Raw genomic sequence first — 20,432 nt, 5'->3', positions numbered from 1 at the left:
TTCTATTAATATGCCTTGGATATTAATATTTAATACAATGTTACGCATAGTGCATTACAAATATAGTTTAAAATTAAAAAAAAAAAACATGTATATATATATGTATATCGGTACATATATATATATATCTATATAATTTTAATAAAAACTATTACATTAGATTATTATGTAATTAGAAGTAGATTACTTCAAATGGGTTTATTTTTTAATTTTTTTTTTATCCGATCTGAGAGTCCGATCATCTCGAGCATTCCCTTCTTTCGGATTTCCTCACTTTTCCTTATTTTCATTAACACTTTCTTTGTGGCATATTAAAAAAAATTGGTTATCTGATTCTTTTTTCTGTTGGATATTTTGGAATTGCATTCGATTTAAACAAGTTCTTAGTTTTTTTCGCCTCGGTTTTTTGTTTGTTGTTCAGATACGAGTATATACAAATGTATATGTGTGTGTGTGCGTGTGGGGTGTGTTTTTATGAAATTGTTTTTATTTTTAAATCAAATTTCTTTTGGATTTTGATACAAAACAAACAAAGAACACTTTCCTTTCAATTTCCATATTAAAGTAAATTATATGTTGGTTTTATCTTCGTTTAAAAGCTTTAAAATTAAATGTATGTTGTGCATTATATTAAAATAGAAACGTTCCTGGGTAGAGTATGATTTATGTATATATATGTGAATGCATAATATTAAATATGCATTAAAATACAAAATGGAAATCGGCAATTAAAATTAGTGTTTTTCATTCTTTCTTGTAAGGCAAAAGCAGTCTGCAGTGTATTGTGTGTGTATCTGTGTTATGTTGTGTTGTGCTGTGTGTGCATGAGAATAAGTGAGTGTTAATGTATTAATGTTTGAACTACAAACAAACAAAACCCAATTAAATAATCGAACAAAAAAAACCAACGCATTAGTTCGTGTTTTCCCATTGCAAAGGTGTTCTTTTTTCTGCGACTTTATGATCCTTGCTGTGTTCCTGCTTTTTTGTATTTTTTTTTTCATTTCAGTTCTCTATACTGTGTGCTTTTTTAGCCTACGCTAATTTGCTATGATGTCTTTACGTTAACCATTTTTATTATTAATACAGAGAAAAAATATTATCTGCCTTCTCTCACACGCGTTGTTGTTCTTGGGAATCATTCTTTTTTTTGCGTTTTTGTTTTGTTGTTTTAGATGCCACCCTACTTACTAATTTACATTTAGCAATTAATTATTAATTATTTTATATTAATTATTCTGCTTGGTATTTATAGTTAACAAAAAAAAAGTGTGTGTGTTTATAGCAGCCTTTATAAACAATTTCTCAAGCTTTCTCCTCTTATCGGCGATTCTTCTCTCAGCTTCCACAAACCGTCTCTGTCTCTGCTTTTCTTCTGCTTTCAAATTTTTCCTCGCTCTCCTCTTCCGGTTTCTTTAACTGCAGCTGTGCTTTTTCCCTATCCTCCGGGGTTATCCCCTCGGTTGTTCGTCTTTCTCCTGCTGTTTTTGCTGCTTGCTTGCTTTCCTCATGTTCTTTTCATTTTTTTTTGTTTTTTGTTTTTTTTTTTTTTTTTTTTTTTTGCTTTACGCTTGTTTATCACATTTAATATATATATGCATATATATATTTATATATAGTTTCTTTAATTTAAGTTTTTGTTGTTGTTTGTTTGCGACTCGCTGTGGAAATTCTTGGGGTGGTGTTGTTGTAGATGGTGTTGTTGCTGTTGCAGCAGCAACATTAGCTTAGCTTGGCTTGGCGGCAGTGTTGCAGGCAGCTCATTCTCCCCTTATTCTTCTCAAACTCCCTTTGTCATCATCTATCATCTATCATCCACTGTCAACGAAACATCATCAATCCATCAATCAATCAATCATCAATCACCCATATATGCTTGTTCTACAGCAGCTCTTGTTGCAACAGCAACTTGTGTTGCTGCTGTTGCAGTTGCGCCTGCTGTTGCAACTGTTGCTGCTGCCAGCGCTTGTATTTCCCCTGATAGGTTGGTGTTCCCCCAGATCCTCCTCCCCCTCCTCCTCCTCCTCCTGCAGCTACAGCAGCATTTGCAGCAGCACTAGCAGCGTTTGCCGGCATTGTCTGCATATTGTTGTTGATAATGGTGCTATTGTTGTTGTTGTTGTTGTTGTTGTGGAAGTGGGCTGCATCCATTACGGTCTCGTAGCAAAAGGCCGCTGCATCGAGTAGCGTAGCCGCATAGTTGCTGCTACTGTTTTGTAAATGGAGTTGCTGATGCTGCTGCTGCTGCTGGTATTGCTGAAGTTGCAGTTGTTGCTGCTGTTGCTGGCTGGCAGCCAGAGTGGCTGCTGCTACTGCGGCGAATTATGAATTGGAATTGCGCTTGGTTGGCAGCTAGGACGAACTCGACTGATTCATATTGCCAAACATGTGGGCAGAGAACGATGTCTGGCCGGTGGAATTGGCCTGCGACGTTGACGACTGCTGCTGCTGCTGTTGCTGCTGCTGCTGCTGTTGCTGCTGCGCCTGCTGCTGCTGGTTGAGCGAACCACGGCCGTGCTTCGGTATCGGCGGCTGAATGTACTCGTGCCTGGCCAGCGCAAACACATCCATGCGATCCTCCTTGCGATAGGCCAAACAGCCTCGAATGAAACTCTGTTTTCGATTGGAACAAAAAACACACAAATATTAATATGGCAACTAATGAATTGTCCCAGTTGAAGACTACAACACCCACCTTGGCCTCATTGGAAACGGTTGGCTTGTTGGAGAACTGCACTTCGGTGGCCTTCAGGATCGTATTCTCCTCGAGGATGGTGGCCTGCGACTGATTGTGACCGAATGGCTTCTTGCCGTACAGACACTGGTAGAAGATCACGCCCACACTCCACACGTCCACTTTGGAGGAGATCTTCGGCGGATTCTTGCCCACCACAAAGCACTCGGGTGGCAGATACCTATACAAATACAAAACAGGATTGAAATTGAAAAGTCGTTTACAAAGTCCCAAGTCCCATTTTAAATCGTAAAAAACAAACAAATAGACAAACAACCACCACAACCCACCAGTAAGTGCCCGCTCCCTGGGAGGTCAGATCCATGCCGTGATCGGGATTGTAGTTCTCGTCGTCCATCACCTTCGACAGTCCGAAGTCGGTGATCTTGATCTCGCCGCAGACGTTGCCCTCGGTGAGCAGAATGTTGCCGGGCTTCAGATCGTAGTGGATAACTGGAGGCTTAATCTCATTTAGATACTTGAGTGCAGATACAACCTAAAGAAGGGGTTAAATTGAAAACGTTAATATTCAAGGTAAAATGGTGGGTATGTATGTATGGTGGGTGGTATGTATATAACTCACCTGCATTATTATCGAGCGCGCTTCACGCTCGGGTATAGTCTTATGTTGCTTCAGATAGAAGTCCAGATCGTGGCCATCGCAGTATTCGAGCACCGTGCAAAAGGAATTCGCATCGATCTCAAAGACATCGTAGAGCTTGACGACCCGCGGATGATCCAGCGCCTTGTGAATGTTGTATTCCCGCAAAGCGTGTCTGATTTTTTGTTTGTGGGTAATTAGTGGGGTTTTCAAACGAGGGAAGACTTTAGTAAAATGTTTTCAATAAGAGCAAGCCCACCCATGTGATTGTGGCCTAAGTTTTGTGTTTCGTTTCAGTTAAAGCAAGTTCATTAAGGCTGTTTTTTTCCCTAAACCAAAAGCCTGATTTAATCTTAATTTAATCGTGGCTTGCAATTGAATGGCAAAATATTCAATACCATGATTTAATCTATATGCTAACTCGATCTATAAACTATATCCATAGTGAAATTGTATTAATATAAACGTGACTTGCAAATAAATTGGGAATATTCAATCGCATGATTTAATCTATATGCTTTTTACATTTACTTTTACAACAGCTGCTAACTTGATCAACTTTACAACAACTATATCCTTATGCTAATGCTAATCAATCATTGACTTTTCCTGCTCATCTGTTTTACTACTCACTTGATATAATTAGCTTTCTTATCCTCCTTCCAATCCTTGTTTAATTGGTGCACCTTACATGCGACATAGCGTTGCTCCTTGAGGTCGAAGGCCTTGTGAACCTCTGAGAAGCCGCCCTTGCCCAGCAGCATCAGCAGAAGATAGCGATCGTTCAGCACGGGATGGTTGTTGAAGCGGGACTGAATAATACGTATATAATAACGTTCAATATAATCCACAAATCAGTAAGATCTATATCTATGGCTAGGCTATATACCTGATCCTCGTTGAGTATCCGCTTGAGCTCTCGGATGTGCAGATTGCGCTCCCGCTCCAGCTTCTCCATCTCCAGTTGCAGGTCGGCGTCCTCCTTCTTGAGGGCGTTCTGGCGCAGCTTGAGTATCTCATCGTACTCGTAGTACTCCTGCGCGGTGTACGCCCCCGAAACGGGATCCGGCTTGAGGAACGTGCCCGAGTCCGAACAGCTGCCGCTATCGTTGCCGCCCAGTCCACCCCCTCCTCGATCCGAGAGGCGATCTCCGACGCCGCCCGAATTGCCGACATTGCCGCCCGAGCCGCCGCCGCCGTTGTGCAGCAATTGAGCCTGATTGGCCTGCGTCGAGTTGCTGCGCGACAGACCACGTCCTCCGCCGCCGCCGCCGCCACCGACGCCGCCAACGCCGCCGCCGCCGCCAACGTTGCCGCTGCCGACGCCGCCGCCAACGGCACCGCCACCGATTGCGCCCGCATTGTTGCCACCCAGACCGCTGTCGACGCTGCTCACGCCGCCGGCTGTGCCGCCCAGGCGATCACTGCCCGGTCCGGTCACCACGCCGCCCGTCAGTTGCGAGGAATCGTTCGAGTTGGAATTCTGCTGCTGCTGCTGCTGCTGGTGCTGCTGTTGCTGCTGCTGCTGCTGGTTGTTCTGGTTGCTGTTGTTGTTGCGCTTGCGTCCGGACTCCGCCGGACGCTTCTTCATCAGCTGCTTCTTCTGCCGGTCGATCTCCTCGCGCTCGGCAGTGATTTCCTCCTGCCGCCGACTTAGCTCCTGGAACGCATAACCGTCCGTCCAGTTCTCCTGTAGATAGTTAAGAAAAAAAACAGAGAGGGTGGGTTAACAAGTGTGCATTGATTTGGGGGGTGGGGGGAGGGGAGAAGAACCAGCCAGTCGACAGTCTCACCTGGAATGTGGCGCCCACGCGCTGGGTGACAAACTGGCCGAGTCTGAGGCGATTCTGCATGCACTTCTGTCGCGCCTCCTTCTTCTCAATGCTGCTCTTCTCCTTGAGCAGCTTCTTGACCACATCGATGCACTTGGCAATGTGCGACTTGTGCTGGTCGATCGTCTTCTGGTTGCCGACAATCTGGCACTTTTGCTCGTCCGACAGGCGCGTCATCTCGTCCAGCTTCACCTTGCCCGACTCGTGTTCCGCCTCGCGCTCCTGCAGCTCGTGCAGCGACACCTCCGTCTGCGTGGCCTTGCTGTATGATTGTATGATCGCCGTTGGCATGGCCATTGGCGGTGGCGGTGGCAGTGGTGGCCCCACGCCCACATTCACACTCACGCCTACGCCCACACCGACCATGCCCACCACTCCCAGGGAGCCGAGCTGATGCGGATGCGCGGGCACAACGGATGCCGTCGATGTGGTCGGTGGTCCCAGTTGCTGCTGCTGCTGCTGCTGCTGCTGCTGTTGCTGCTGTTGTTGCTGCTGCTGCTGCTGTTGCTGCTGGGAGAGGGGCGTCTGTTGCTGCTGCTGCTGCTGGATGGAGGCTAGACTGAGTGGATGACCACCCAGGCCGACGACCACGTGTGGAGGAACCATTTGATTGGAAGTCTGTTGCTGCTGCTGGCGCTGCTGCTGCTGCTGCTGTTGCGCCTTGCTGGAGTTGACATAGTGAAAGTCGGCGGCTCCCGGTGGCTGCTGCTGTTGCTGCGGCGTCTGCGTTTGGGGACTAGCTGGTGGATACAAGGCGTAGGCGCTGCTCGTCTGCACTTGCACCTGATTGCCAGCGGCAACTCCTCCTGCATTGCCGCCCGTCGCAACAACACCGCTCGTCTGCTGCGCCGTCTGTTGCTGCTGCTGCTGCTGTTGCTGGGCGGATGAGGGTGACTTGCTGCCGCCTCCCGTATGCGATCCTCGGAGTCCGGCAGTGTTTCCGCCCGCACCGCCTGGGACGCCGACGCCAACGCCCACGCCCGTTTGCTGCTTATTGAAGTAGTCGTTGATCTTCTTGTTGTCGCTGACGGGGAGCATGAGGCGGGCGCTCTTGCCGCCGCCACTGCCGGAACCGGAACCGGCTCCGGATCCTCCACTGCCGGCGCCACCGGCTCCGCCGCCACTGCCCGCCGAGCCACCCAGGCGATCGCCCATATTCAGGCTCATGTTCACCTTGGGCATATCACGAAAGGCCAGGGATTTGCCCTTCAGGCTGCTGTTGTTCACCACTGTGGCTCCTGCTCCGCCGGAACCACCGCCACTCCCCGCCTCGTCCGCACTGGTGTGCGGCATTTTCCGCTTCCGTTTCCGCTCCGCTGGCGTTCGGGGTTTGGCCCCCACCGCCGCCGGCACCACCGATGTCGTCGTGGTCGTTGCGGCCGTCAAATAGGCCATCTCACCTCCGTTATTGGAGTGCTGTGGCGGCGGCGGCGGAGGCTGTTGCATTCCCAGGGCGGGCGGAAAGGCGGGATGTTGCTGTTGCTGCTGCTGTTGCTGTTGCTGTTGGATGGCTGCTGCTGCGGCGGCTGCTGCTGCTGCTGCAGCTGCTCCGCCGGGCGTTGCTACACCGCCACTCAGCATATCATTGACATCCTTCTCGCTGTGCGAGGAGCCAGTGCTCATATTAGAGTCCGGATTGCTGCTACCCTGATGCAGCCCCTGCAGCGACTGTTGCTGCTGCTGGTGGAAGTGCTGCTGCTGGTGGAGCTGCTGCTGCTGATGCAGTTGCTGTTGCAGCTGATGCGGATGCTTGTGCAGGTGCTGCAGATGCTGTTGCGGAAGTATCTGCTGCTGCTGCTGCTGCTGTGGCGCCTGCTGCGGATTCTGTTGCTCCTGCTGCTGCTGCTGCTGCTGCTGTTGCGACTGTTGTTGGTTGCTGTGATGGTTGGCAAAATGCTGCTGCTGCTGCTGCTGTTGCGGGGGCGGGGGCTGCTGCGGCTGCTGCTGCTGCGGCGGTTGCAACTGCTGCTGCTGATTGGGATGGTGGTGACTTAGGGCCGAAGTGGTTTGCGGGGCCATCTGCAACTGAGCGCCGGCGGACATCTGCAAGTGGAATTAAATGATAACAAAAATTAGTTAAAATCAACGGCAATTTACTATTAATGAATACATTGCATATAGTAGTATCTATAATTATTCTCACTCATTTCAAATGAAACAAAAGAAAAAGGTTATATGACCTTAAAGTTCTACACCCAGATTTTTTAAATGATTTTAGATTGTTATTGATCCTTTTTGTATACGCTTAGTTTTGTAGATTGTTGAAACTTATTCAAACTTATACCCTTTTTTTAAATTAAATAATTTTTTTAATCATATGTTATGGAGGAACAATTTTTATAACCTAATGTTTCACCACATATATGTGTTAAGGTATTTCAGTTTTCATTTGGGAAATTATAATATATATGATGCATTTCAAGAAATTAATTTTGTATTGTTTTAGAAAACGTTGCCGCCAATTAAGATTTTTAGATAATTGCTGAACAATTTTTTTTTCCAATTGTTTATTTTTCACCTTTAATGGATATTTGTTTTAGCTTAGCCTTTTCTCTATCTCTCTCTCTCTTTCTCCCTCTCTGACCGCTTTGTGCACTTTGCAACACTGATGCCGCTTTTGTTTTGCTCCGCTGCTTCTTTCTTTTCGCATTTGTTTTTGCGCTTCTCTTTCGCTTGGCCGAGAGAGTGCTGCCACATGCGCGGCATTTGCGACCACTACGACTAGGTGGCAACCCCGGGGGCGGTGGCAACAAAAGAGACGACAAAGAAGATTGTGCAAAATATGCGAGAACGAGTGCGAGTGGGACCAAACGAGAAAGCGGCATGCGTTTGCGAGAGAGTGTAAGAGTGCAAGGGAGACAGCAACAGCGACAGAGAGCGAGAATGCAGTGGCATGTGTGTATGTATGAATGTGTGTAATGTTTTATCAAAAAGCAAAGCGTAGACAATGAAAAGGAAAATGTTGAAAAATTTAACTAGAAATGAAAATGGCTACTCTTTAACTACTTATTTTTTCAACTTTTTTTTTTGTTTTTTTTTATGTGCACAAATTTTACTTGAAAACTTTTATTTTACTTTTCATTATATTTATTTTGTTGAAAATTTTCAATTTTTATGGTCACAAAATGCCGTTCACCTTTTTTAAGCGCCGCATATTTTTCTGCACACACATACGTGGCTGCGGGTGCGTGGGTATGTGTATGTGTTTGTGTTTGGATTTTCACATTCTATTACAATATTATCACATTTGGTTTTCTTTATTTTTGCTCTTTCGTTTAGTTTGCACTAATTTTACACATTTGTCTAAATGCTTTCCTGTATATATATACCGTATATATATTATAAACCGTGTTTATTCCGATTTTTTTGCAGTCGCTCTCATCGTGCGCGTGTGTGTTTGTAAAATGGTAACGAGCAGAGCGAAAGAAAGAAGAAGAAGGTGCAAACACACACAAGAGAGTTAGCAAAAGCCAACAAGAAGAAGAGCGGCGAGAGCGAGAGAGCGGCGAGAGCGAGTTCAACTAATCGTTCATTTGCAAAAACGAAAAAAAAATAAGACCGAAACCAAAAACGGGCAGAAGTACACTAAAATTAATCCGATTGCTTCTTCCTCTTTTACTTTATTTAGTGTTTTATTTTTTTCGCGCTTTTGTGTTTTCTTTTTGGTTTATATAGATTTTTGTGCGCAACTTCCGAGCGCGCGTTCGTTTAAAAACAACAGCGATAGCAAACTACACACGCCGCCAAACTACAACTACAACTACAAAACGAGCGTCGCGGCGTTGCAGCTTCTTCTTCTTTCGCTACTGCTGCCTTCCATTCCATTCCACCGAACTGAACTTCCAATCCAAAACGGAACGGATAGCATAGCAGCTGCTGTTTTGTGGGAGCAGGAGGGAGAGGGGGAGAGTGGAAAGAGAGGAGACAGAGAGAGAGACAGCCGGCGTCTTTGTTAATTCGCGAGCGACGACGCCGGCAGAGGGCGCCATTGCCACCATACCACACATGCACATACATCAGCAACAGTGCTGCCTCGCCCATAAAATAAAATATAGCTATAAAAAAAACAATCTAGATTTAATTAACAAAAAATTAAACTTTGAGTGTACACAAAGACAGTGTTAAAGGCACATTCAACATCAAAACGTTATTACCGCATGCTAATTCTTTATAACTTCTCATTTAATCTGTATCTGTGACTACAATTTTTGTCTGGTAAACTATAGGTCAGGGTTTGGCTATACAACACAATGAGTCAAAATAAATATGTATGCTCCCAGATAATAATCGAGTTGTGTGTGGCGCCATCTGCCGGAAAATGTACTTTTATGCTAAAATAATGGTCAGAATTGGAATATTTTTGTACAAGTCGATAAGTAATGACCGTATAAACAGAGTAACAAGGCCAATTAGTGATCAAGAATATGTTTACATTATTGGGTCGGAAACGCTTCCATATACGTGTTACACACTTTTCAACGTTATTGTATTCGTATAAATATATAAACTTTTTACTTTTTATTTAAAAATGTAAGCTTTCAAATTGTTATATAGTTCTTTCTTTCAACAAGAGCTATAAAAAAGCCAAGTATTCAACTCTATAGGGAAACACAAAATATCATAAGGAATTAATTAAGAGTGGAATGGGGGAAAAAAAGTAGTGCAATGCGTTCCAATGGGCAGTTAATCGGTTAGCAGAATATTACAAAGTACAGAATAGGAATATATTTTGAGGGGGCTAAAAGGAAGACGGAGAATAAATAAATAAATAGAACGCTGTCTGTGTGCTTTTGTTCGATTCGTAGAGCATAAATATTTGTGTATTTTGATACCCCTAAAAAATGCGTACATTTCGTAGTGCAAACACACAATTTATCGGGACAGAAATAGGATACTGACTGTGCTTCTGGGAATGGGAACTACAAGACCAAGAAATACATTTTATATTCGGTAAAAGTTTTTAGTTTCGGAAATAACCAGATGTTGTTTACCATGGGCCGTTTATGAATTTCACAATTGGGCGTTATCAGAATGAACATTTTGTTGCCGATCCAATAATTCAGAATAATTTAAGTACTTTTTATGTGACAAAACAAGATTTTAAAAAGTGTTTTGCAAACTTACATCAGGTCTTTTTTTAATAAACAATTTACAGATTAGAATGAACATAATTTCTACTTCAAGTAAGTGGTTTTCCAGTACATTTAGGATGTTTGTATGTGTATGCATAATTTACAGAGTACTGCTAGTTTCCTTATCATTTTTTTTATCAAATGTTTTTTACTTTATAATCTTGAATATTTTTGGCTATTTTCTGTGTTTAATATTCTAAAATTCCAGATTGTGATAACTATAAGAGCAAAATTCGTGAATATTCTTCTGTAGGTCAACCCTGATTGTATAAGTTATGTACAATTTTGGAGTTACATTATATTACATTATTACATTATACGGTTGTGTAAAGATATTCATGTTTCCTTCTACGCTTTAATTTTCATCTAGTTCCTTCCTTCATTATTTTCTTCATTTTGTTTAGACAACAGCTGTCGCATGATTGCCGTTTATTCCTGCTGCATAAGGTAAGGGTAAGGCGAAGGGGGAAAAGAGAAGGAGAACGAAACATAAGCATAGAGAAAAAGCTGGAAAAAAAAGTCTTGTCAAACATGGCCAAAGCATGAAAATTGTAACGGCCAGCGAAACACGAAATTGGCAACACCGAGAAACTGAGAAAGACGAGCGAAGGAAGGGGACGAAGGAGGGACTAAGAGGGAGAAAAAACGAGTCGAACGAAAGGCCAGACAATGAAATGAACTGATGATAACAAGGGGATGGAGAGAAGGAGATGAATGGGGGAAGAGAAGAGTGGCAACGGAGGAGCAGAGTGAGGAAGGGGCAAAAAGGAGAAGCGCAAAGCAAAGCGACAAGCGACGACGACTTAATTTTTGGGGCTTGCCTTTGCCTCACGTGCGCGTGAATGAGATAAATCTATGATGATGATTATGCTCCGTGCTGCAGTGCGAAAGGGAGAGGAAGAGAGGTGCATGCGAAAAGAGCAGAGGAGCAAATGTGGAATGGAAATACGGACCAAGTTGGAATGGAATGGCACACCGCAAAAAAAGGGAACTGTAAAATCATATTCTGGTATCAATAAATCTAAAAACAAATAAATATTTGATTTATAACATTTTGTGTTCAATAAAGGATTTTAAGTTCAAACTGAATATATTAGGAATTATATCATTTGAAATTATATTAAATGAATTATTATTCAGTACTGTTAAAGGAAATTATAATGAAAAATACAAATTTGTCAAATCATAAATTTCTTAATTTTGCCATTCACATTTTTCTCTGTGCACAGCATAAAATAGGGGATAGATGAATAGGGGTCTGGAAGGATGACAAAGGGAAAGGGAAGAAGGAAGCAAAAGAGCGGAAGAGAAACGCAAGTGGGTGGGTGGGCGTTGTGTGGGTGTGGCACAAAAACCAACGGAACTCACATGCATTACGCATATGCATTTCTTATTGAGAGAAAATCTCAAAACGAGAGAAAGAGACGGATAAAACCACGATGGGAGAGATGATGTGGAGACACATTCCTATAGTTGCACGCCCTTTTCTAGTTTTGTTCTATAATTTATAATACGAGTTTCATAAACAAAAAATTTTCGATAATTATAATTGGTGTTTTACAATATTCTATATTTTTGAAGAAGTTCTTTCAAATGCAAAAAGTTCAGTAAGCATCTTATAACAATAAAATATGTGCATTTAGCTGTAGTTTCCCCTTCATTAAAAATAACTAAAAGTGAGTATAGAATACATATGTACTTCTATTTAGTAGGATGAATGCATAGTTTATTATTTGTTCCTTAGCATTGTAAAAAGTTAATGAAGCTTCACTGTCCAGTTGCAGTTCAACAAAACATAAGCAAATCGAACCATTTTTTTTTTTGTTGATAAGACAGTGTTGGTTTATTTTAGTAAGCCAGTAAATGTGTTTTTTTTTTAAACTGGTTTGGTCTGATGTCCCAAAGAGACGTTGACTTCAAACCAAAGAAAAATTAAGAAAAACCAAAGAAAAGGCAGAAGAAACTGCAAATATTGGAAATGAAGCACAAAACGTTTTATTAATATCCCAAGAAAATCTACATAAAAAGTATAATGAAATGATAAAAAAGAAATGAAAACTAAAACGCAAACACAAAAGCAAATACAATTGAAATCAAAGCACAGAAAAAAACACGGTAAAAACACATCGAGCCGCAACTCGGCTCGACTGCGCCGCCGGCATCGCTGTCCTCGCTCTGCTTTGTCGCCTCTGCTGGCGTTTTAACAGTTTAACAGCTCTGTTAGGAAATCGTCGATGAGTCAAGGTCGAGAGACGTCACGCAAATTTTCGTTTTCATTGCCTTTTGCCCACAGACAAAAAATGTACAACAACAACAAATAGCGAGAGCGTGTGCACACACACACACATGCAATCGCACATGCTGTTTTATTTTTAGACACGAATGACAAGCCGAAGAGGAAACGAAGTTGCACGAGAGAGTAAAAATGGGGAGAGAGAGAGAGAGCTAGGAAAAGAGCGCAACATCTGCTACAAAAATGAATGAATAAAATGTTCGCTGTTGTGGCTTTAAATTCCGGCTACTGAATATTGTTAGCAATTTAAATATAAACATTTCTAAATAGGGGGAAATAAATTTAGCGCTACCATACAAAGCACTTGATTAACCCATTTCAAAAGGCAAGGTATGCGACATTTTTATTTTTTTGTTTTGTATAAACTTTGATTAAAATCAGAATTAATCTAATAATTAGTGAGGTGTTTATAGCAGTTTATTTATGTTTCTTCTTTTTTCGTTTTTGAGATTTGCATTCAAAGCACAAATTAAAATTATTATGTATTATTAATCGTAGTAAATTTTAAGTTACTTCAATAATACCAAATTAATTAAAAAATTTATTTTAATTTGTAGTCAGTTATTTTAAAGAACCTCTAGCTATTTGTTTTCTATAAAATAAATGTTTTTATTTCCTGTGTACCTTAGTTATTTGTTTGGTTATCAGTTTAATTTTGTGACCACACATTTGTGTTATTTGTTCTTATCAGTTGTGGCTTCCATCTAGTAATAATAAGTATATATGTATATAGTGGGATCACACTAATATTCGGTTTTTTTTTTTCAACTTCAAACGCGTATTAAGAGTTTAAAACTAACATTGGTTTATTAATTATGCCATCGATAAATACGAGATTTCCCACTCCTTTTGTGGAAATCCAGCCCCAAATCATAACACTTCACCCGCCGTGCTTCAAAGTGGGTTTAGGTGTTTTTTATGTTTTATATTTATGGAATGTTTTTTTATTTATGGAATGCAGTTTAAATTGTTCCTAATTCTTTAACTTTTTATCGGTGTTTCTATTCTATTCCCATCGGGTTAGCATTAACATAGTTTAGTTTTCGCTGTTTTAGGTTTTTGATGTGGCCCAATTTTGCGAACGTCGCTGTTAACGCAGGCAGCGTAGTCGACGCAGGCTGGGCGCTCAGCACAAAGCGCTGTTATTCGCTTGTGTACGCTCTAACCTCTCTTTATATCTCGCTCACTCACGAATAGCACGTGCACGGGCGAGAAACCGCTTAATGTAAACAGAGAAAAAGAGAGAGAGGGAGAGAAGAAAAAAAAAAAGAAGAAAAACAACAAACACTCACGCTTTTTGTTAATTTGCGGCCACTGGCCGTTTTGTTGTTGCTTTTGCTGCCATTACTCGCGCTGCGGCTGCGTTTTCTTGCGGCGGCAGAGGCGCTGGCGGAGGCTAACATTATGTTGTTGCCGCTGTTACTGTTGCTGCTATTGTTATTGTTGTTGTTAATGTTACAGTAGTTGTTGTTGCTATTGCTGCTACTGTTGTTGCTGTTACTATTGCTGTTATATGTTATTCTTGTGGCACCTATTTGAATCGTTTGATTTTGCTGCGCTGTCTGAAATTGCTGTATTTCTGGTACAATCGGTAATCGTTGTATTTGTTGAAACTGTAACTGTTTTATCTGTTGTAATTCTGGTATATTTTGCCGACTTTGCAAAGTTATTTGAATAGTTTGTGTGTGCGGTAATTCATTAATTTGATGAGAATCAAATATAGGCCTATGTTGTTGCGGTATCGTTTGTGTTTCATGTGCCCGATTTTCTGGTATTATTTGTAACTTGTGTACTTCCGGAATTTGATAAGCTTTTTGTTTTACATTACTACCATTATGCTGTGATTGTGGTATTTTCTGTGTTTGAATTGTTAGATGCGGTATTTTATGTATTTGAATTTGTTGTAGTTGCGGTATTTTCTGTATTTGATGTGGTATTAATTGCGGTATTTCTTGGATTTGCCTTAGTTCCTCCTTCTTTCCCCTTTGCTGTTGTATTTGTTGAATTTGCAAATGTTGTCTTTGCTGTTGTATTTCTTGTATTTTAAGTTGTTGCTGCTGCTGTTGTTGTTGCATTGCTAAAGCGAATGCAGCACAAGGAGGAGAAGGCGTGCAAGACATAACATGTTCGCCCTGTCCAAAAATCTAGCGCTATCTCGTTCTGTCACGAAACAGCTGACACTTGCCGGCTAAAATCAGCTGCTCTTGCTCTCTCTCTCTTTGTTTTTTGCTTCTTCTCTCTTTCCTTGATACTCTTTGTTACAATCACAAACACACAGATGCACAATAAAAAAAAAAACAAGTCTCGCTTTTTTTAGACGTTTCTTTTTGTTTATTTCATTGGTTTTTTTTTTGATGAAGTAGGAAGTTGTGTGCGCGAATTTTTTTTAGCGACACGTCACGTTGCTCGCTCTTTAAGTTTAAGTTCGACACTGAGAGCTAAAGTTGGCTAAAATTGGCAAAACCGAAGCACACACACACGAGCACAAGCCACGCACAAAAAAAAAAACAGAACGCGACTCAACGAACGTTGTATTTTTCCCTTTTTTCTGGTTTCTTGCATACAGACATATGTGTGTGTATGTGTAATGTCTGCTAACCGAGTGAACTTAAATTGTGTTTAGCCGACAAAACCAAAACGACACCGACACCACCGCCGTCTGCACTCGAAATGCCGCTGCTCTCGCCCGCTCTCTGCTCGCTCTCTGCTCTCGCTGCTCTCCCGCTCTGCACTCCTCTCTCGCCGCTTCGCGATGCTTCGCAATTGTTCTTGTTGGCACGGCCGCCGACTGCGCTGCCCACGGAGACTGCGAAGCCGACTGCGGCGTTAGAAAGCTTGCACATTTGTTCAATGCATTGCTTTTACATCTTTTTCTACTATTCATTTTCAACTTTTTGTTGAGTTTTATTTTGTTTTATTTTATTTTTTCCGTTTCTTATTGATTTCTTATACATTTCCTTGTTTCACCCAATTTGTTCACCTGCTTAACAAATATTGCTTTTCCAATTTCCACTAAATTCTGTGGTTCAACGCATTTAATTGCTTTCTAAAATGAGTTCATTCTTTAAGTTTGTTTTAATGTTTTATTAATTCCTTATAGTCTTACATTTTATTTTAATTTCAGTCGCTTTTATTTATTACTTTTATTATTTTTTTGTATGTTTTTTTTGCAACGCACAACCGACCAACATTAAGATGCAAATGGTAACACCTTTAAAATTTTGTAATCCAAAAGCAACCACAACAAGTAAAACCCGATGACCTCGTATTAATTTGTTCAAGTGCTGTTTAATTATAATTATAGCCACAGACAAGACCAACTAAACATGGTCGTTTTTTGCTTAATAACTGTATATAAAAATGTATATAAATGAAATAGATATAATTATAGCTCGAAATTTCTTATATTAATCATTTTTTATATATTGTGCAAAAAATTGTAATTTGTTGTTGAAAACTAGAAATAGCATAACGATTACCTACTGTTTTGGCAATAAATAAATTTAAAACATATAGTTGAAAGACGAAAACCCTTTTAAATGTATTTAAGATTTATTTTATAATTCCACGACCCTACTATAATTTTAAACAAAGCTGTATGCAAATGAGGCAAAATCAATTAAGCACAATGAAATGAAATGAAATTCAAGACGAAAATAAAATTACGTGCCCATACACAACAAGAGTCATTGGCATATGGGAATGACGTGATATACATATGTATGCTATAGGCTATATACTCACTTTTGCATATTTCGGTATTCGGTTTTCAGCAATGAACATGAAAAATAATTAACTCTCTGGCCAGCAGTTTTCACTGGTTTTTCGTTTTCTTTTTTTTTTTCTTTGGTTTTTTTTCCGTCGATTTTTCCTTAGTTTTTAATGGATGAGTTGAGTTTGAGAGTTGCACTTTTTTTGCGATTCGTCGCTGATTTTTCCTCCATTTGATTTGTGCAACTTTCCCCCGAAACAAGCCAACAACACAAATGTGCCAGTGCCAATGATTAACTTTTTCTATACACCTCTACCTATTTTTCTTATTTTTTTTTGTTTTTTTTTGCATACATGTGAGATAGTTAGAGAGTGTGTATATGTGGACATATGTACATATGCTTTCCCAGGTCCCCGAAAAATACAAACCAAATGTCAGCTGACGTAATCGCGCAGCATAACAAACAACTAAAAAAAATAATAAGAAAAAAATAAAAGATACGGTGTATAAAACAAAAGTTTTGTGAATTGGGCGCGCGTGTGTCGTCGTCGTCGTCGTCAAGTTGAGTCAATCAACAAATACACACATACGCCTATATAATCGTCAGAGTGCACATACAACTACAGTGGAATCTCTTCGAATTGAAACCAATTTAATATTTTACTTATTTACTTATTTTTCGTTTACTAAAACCTTTTTTTAAAAATATTTTTTAATATTTATATGTCTTATAATCCTGCTGATCATTGGTGACTAAAAAATAAATAATGATCCAAAATATCTTAGTTTTTTTTTAACTTCTGATATTTAATCAAAAATATGTATGTTTACTGTATATTAACACATACTTATACATACATACATACATAATTGTAAATTGTTAAGCAGTTGTCGCACAATCAGAAAAAAGAGCAAAACAGAGACACTAAAAGACGAAGAAGACGAGGCAAAAGTGAGAACGAGATAATCGCGAACAAACAAAAGGAAAATGTTATCGAAGATGTAAAATGGCAAAATCTAGAAGTATGCATGTACATATACTTTTTTACGATTTCAATCAACTAGGTCAACTGAAAAAGATAAGAAAAATATAAAACACAAATTATCGAAACATTTTTTCGCCATTATTTTATATTTAGACCTTCCTAATTGGACTTTAATTTGCCATTTCCGATCAGAAATACTTAGAAAATCTCGTAATCAATTTAGAATTTATTAATCTGTATAAAAGCTTTGTGAGTTAGAAATAGAGAAAAAAAATGCCTAAAATATGCGTCAAGCTTTTTTGACGTTTTATGGGTTTGTCTTTGTTTGTCGTTTTTGCCTTTTGTTGTTTCCCTTTTGATAACGAACGGCGACCGAAATAAAACAAAAGAGAGCGGACCACAAAGAGCACTGAGAGCGAGAAACAAATTAATATGCCGCGAATGCTAAAACAAAACAATGGCGAAAAAAAACATAGATAACTTGCTAGAGAGAGAGAATAGAGAGGCAACAAACTGCACAGGTGTTGCTTACAAAAGAAGCGCATTTTTGAATATAAAAACACAAATTAAAGATATTTCGTTTTCATACTTTTGACAAGATTATTATCGGATTTTTTGTTTTACGTATGTAGTTTTAAATAAAAATTTTATTATTTTTTTTTAGCTATTTTAAATCTTTTGGCTCAGTATTCAGTATTAAATGGTTTGGCTGCTAAACTCCAATTCTCAAGTTGCACCTGCTTCTTTAATGAAAAAGGCTAGTTCCAGCGGGAAAACAGCTGAGCGGGCAGCGCTTTTACTCTCGCAAAGTCGCGAGAAATCGACGGCGTCTAATTATGCTGCACCAACAAATACAACTTAAACAAAAACAACAAGAATGGAACGCGAAGGAGGGAGAGCGACCCAGTCAGTGGAATACAACAACAACAACAGGCGACGACCCACGACAACAAAAAACTCAGCGAGTGACGACGAACGAGTTGCTCTCGCCCCTTCCCTTTTTTTCCCACCTCCTCTCGCTCACACTTTAAAAACAGTTTAATTTACTATTTGAGCAAACGCGAAATGCAAAAACAATGAGCACACACACACACAAGCACTCGGAAATAAAAAAAGAAAATAAAACGAATAGAGGAAAAGAGTGTCGGAATAAAATAAATAAAAGGCAACTGAACTGACGTTTGACGATGTGTCGTCGTTTTCGCTTTGCGTTTTCTTTCTACCCGTTTCTTTACTTTTTTCGCTTCTTTCGTTTTCCTTTTTGGTTTGCGCTTCGTTTGGGCTGCGCGTGTTTTTCGTTTCAGTTATTATTGAGACTAAAAATGCGGCGTGAGATTTGATTGTGAGTAAGCGCAACGCAAAGCGCAAATCGTCGAAAAGCAGCGACGTCGGCCGAGGCAATGACGCCGGCAGCGACGTTGGCAGAGCACGGCTCACACGACAACAAAAAAAAACGTAGTAGTAGTAATAATAATAAAAGGCGACGACAAGGAAAATTCACAAAAGTAGAGCCCAAGAAAGACGAACGAAAAAGCTGGGCAAAAAGTTGAATACCCTGTAAATAATAGTTTTTCTTTTAGATTGTCCCTTAGATGACCTATGTATACAGTTTATAGTTTTCTTTAATATGTATGTACATATGTATGTACATACTTTACATAATTTAAAACGGCGTTTTTATTTTTTTTTTTGGTTAAGGGTTTTAGGTTTTGAAGATTTAATTAATTTTAAAAATATTTGCCGCAGAAGCAATTTTAGAAGTCTACTTTTGCATTCCATTTATATTATATAATGAATTATAAGGATATTCAATATTCATAGACTTAAAGTTTTCTAAAGGGTGCAAAAAGATTCAAACGTTTGAAGATGAAACAGAAAAAATAGAAGGGCAGTGGGATGTTTGGGTTCGCCAAAGATGGTCCAAACCGATACAACCCCGAATGGGCGTTCGGGCCGAAAGGCAGACGAGGGGCGTGGCACACAGTCATTGCCGAGAAAAAAAACATTTTAAATTCAGCTTCTCCTTTTTTTCTGGCTGTGTTGTCGGGCACTGCAAATATTTTATGTGAGGTAATCGACTTTGTCAACGTGAACCGTTTTCGTGTTTATCAAAAATTTATAAAAATACTCGGCAAAACAAAACGAAACAAAACAAAACAACACCGAAAATCGCCAAAAAGTCAGACAAAGAAGCAAAAACAAGAAACATTACCGCATCTGTTGGTATGAATAATATGTCCTATTTTTTATTTTTCTTATATGTTAATACATATGTATGTATGTACATACATATGTACATGCATAGGTGAGAAATCATGACAAAAATTTAATTTCTCAGGCGAATGGAATTTTTGAGGACTATTAAAAAGAATAAAATTAAAACGAAAAACTGCAGGCGCTGCGGCAATTAGTTTATTTTTAGAACAGTTCAAGAGGGCAGGAAGAAGAGGAGAAAAAAAAAGAGCTGGTAGAACATGAAATAAATAGGAAGCAAAGAAATGGGGGGATAATAAATATAGAGTAGTCGGATGGTATACATATGTGGCATATACGGAATGGGAGGTCTTTGAGTTAACTTCATTATTCTTATCAATGGCAAAAAGTTGGTGTGATACTTATGTACATATGTACATATGCAGTCGTACTGTATATATGTATGTATGTACATATGTGGAAACAAGTACATTATGTACGCAAATTGTGGTGTGGGGGGAAGAGAAAGATAACGAATGCAGAGGAAGCAGTGGGAAAATGAAAATGGGGGGGGATACAACACAGATTGTGGTGGCTACTGTTCTACGAATACTCGGCACCACATTCCCTTTATTTCGATAGGCAATTTTCTACGGCAAAATCAAACTAAAAATCTTTTGCATGTCTGTTATAAACCTGTTATAACTGTTACAATACTGTATTAGTTAGTTAGTGATTACTATTAATAGATTTACGTTAATAAAAGTTTATTGACGTTAAGTTCCTTTATGAACTGTTATACAGATAACCTTGAATTGTTTGCACAACTGTTATATGTACATATGTACAAAAGCCTCGATTGCTTTTTCGGCTACGTTTTGTTTTCTTTATCCTTAGAAACTGTGCTTTTTGGAGTCAGTATTTTAACATACCACCTATGTATGTACAT

At 40.0% G+C, this 20,432-nt stretch overlaps 1 protein-coding gene across 8 annotated transcripts in view; it reads right to left on the bottom strand.

The window, feature by feature from the left end:
- Nucleotides 1–750: 750 nt before the first annotated feature.
- LOC108135910 (neurogenic protein mastermind) overlaps nucleotides 751–20,432 on the bottom strand; it is a 73,282-nt gene continuing 53,600 nt past the window's right edge. For 5 of the 8 annotated variants that reach the window (XM_017256829.2, XM_017256832.2, XM_017256830.2 and 2 more), the window contains 7 exons: nucleotides 5,129–7,210; nucleotides 4,225–5,025; nucleotides 3,969–4,147; nucleotides 3,318–3,510; nucleotides 3,025–3,230; nucleotides 2,696–2,915; nucleotides 751–2,613 (listed from right to left, as the gene is read on the bottom strand). In XM_017256829.2, coding sequence (XP_017112318.1) covers nucleotides 2,353–2,613; nucleotides 2,696–2,915; nucleotides 3,025–3,230; nucleotides 3,318–3,510; nucleotides 3,969–4,147; nucleotides 4,225–5,025; nucleotides 5,129–7,210 — 3,942 coding nt within the window. In that variant the 3' untranslated portion in view covers nucleotides 751–2,352. Of the gene's footprint in view, nucleotides 2,614–2,695; nucleotides 2,916–3,024; nucleotides 3,231–3,317; nucleotides 3,511–3,968; nucleotides 4,148–4,224; nucleotides 5,026–5,128; nucleotides 7,211–8,303; nucleotides 8,970–13,884; nucleotides 15,655–16,336; nucleotides 16,797–20,432 lie in introns of those variants that run through there. The other 3 variants (XM_017256831.2, XM_017256828.2, XM_017256833.2) reach the window with 3 other exon arrangements.

Source organism: Drosophila elegans, unplaced genomic scaffold (genome assembly GCF_018152505.1).
Source record: "Drosophila elegans isolate 14027-0461.03 unplaced genomic scaffold, ASM1815250v1 contig_149, whole genome shotgun sequence".
In the NCBI taxonomy this organism is placed as follows: domain Eukaryota; kingdom Metazoa; phylum Arthropoda; class Insecta; order Diptera; family Drosophilidae; genus Drosophila; species Drosophila elegans.
This window is presented reverse-complemented; position numbering and strand designations above follow the sequence as displayed.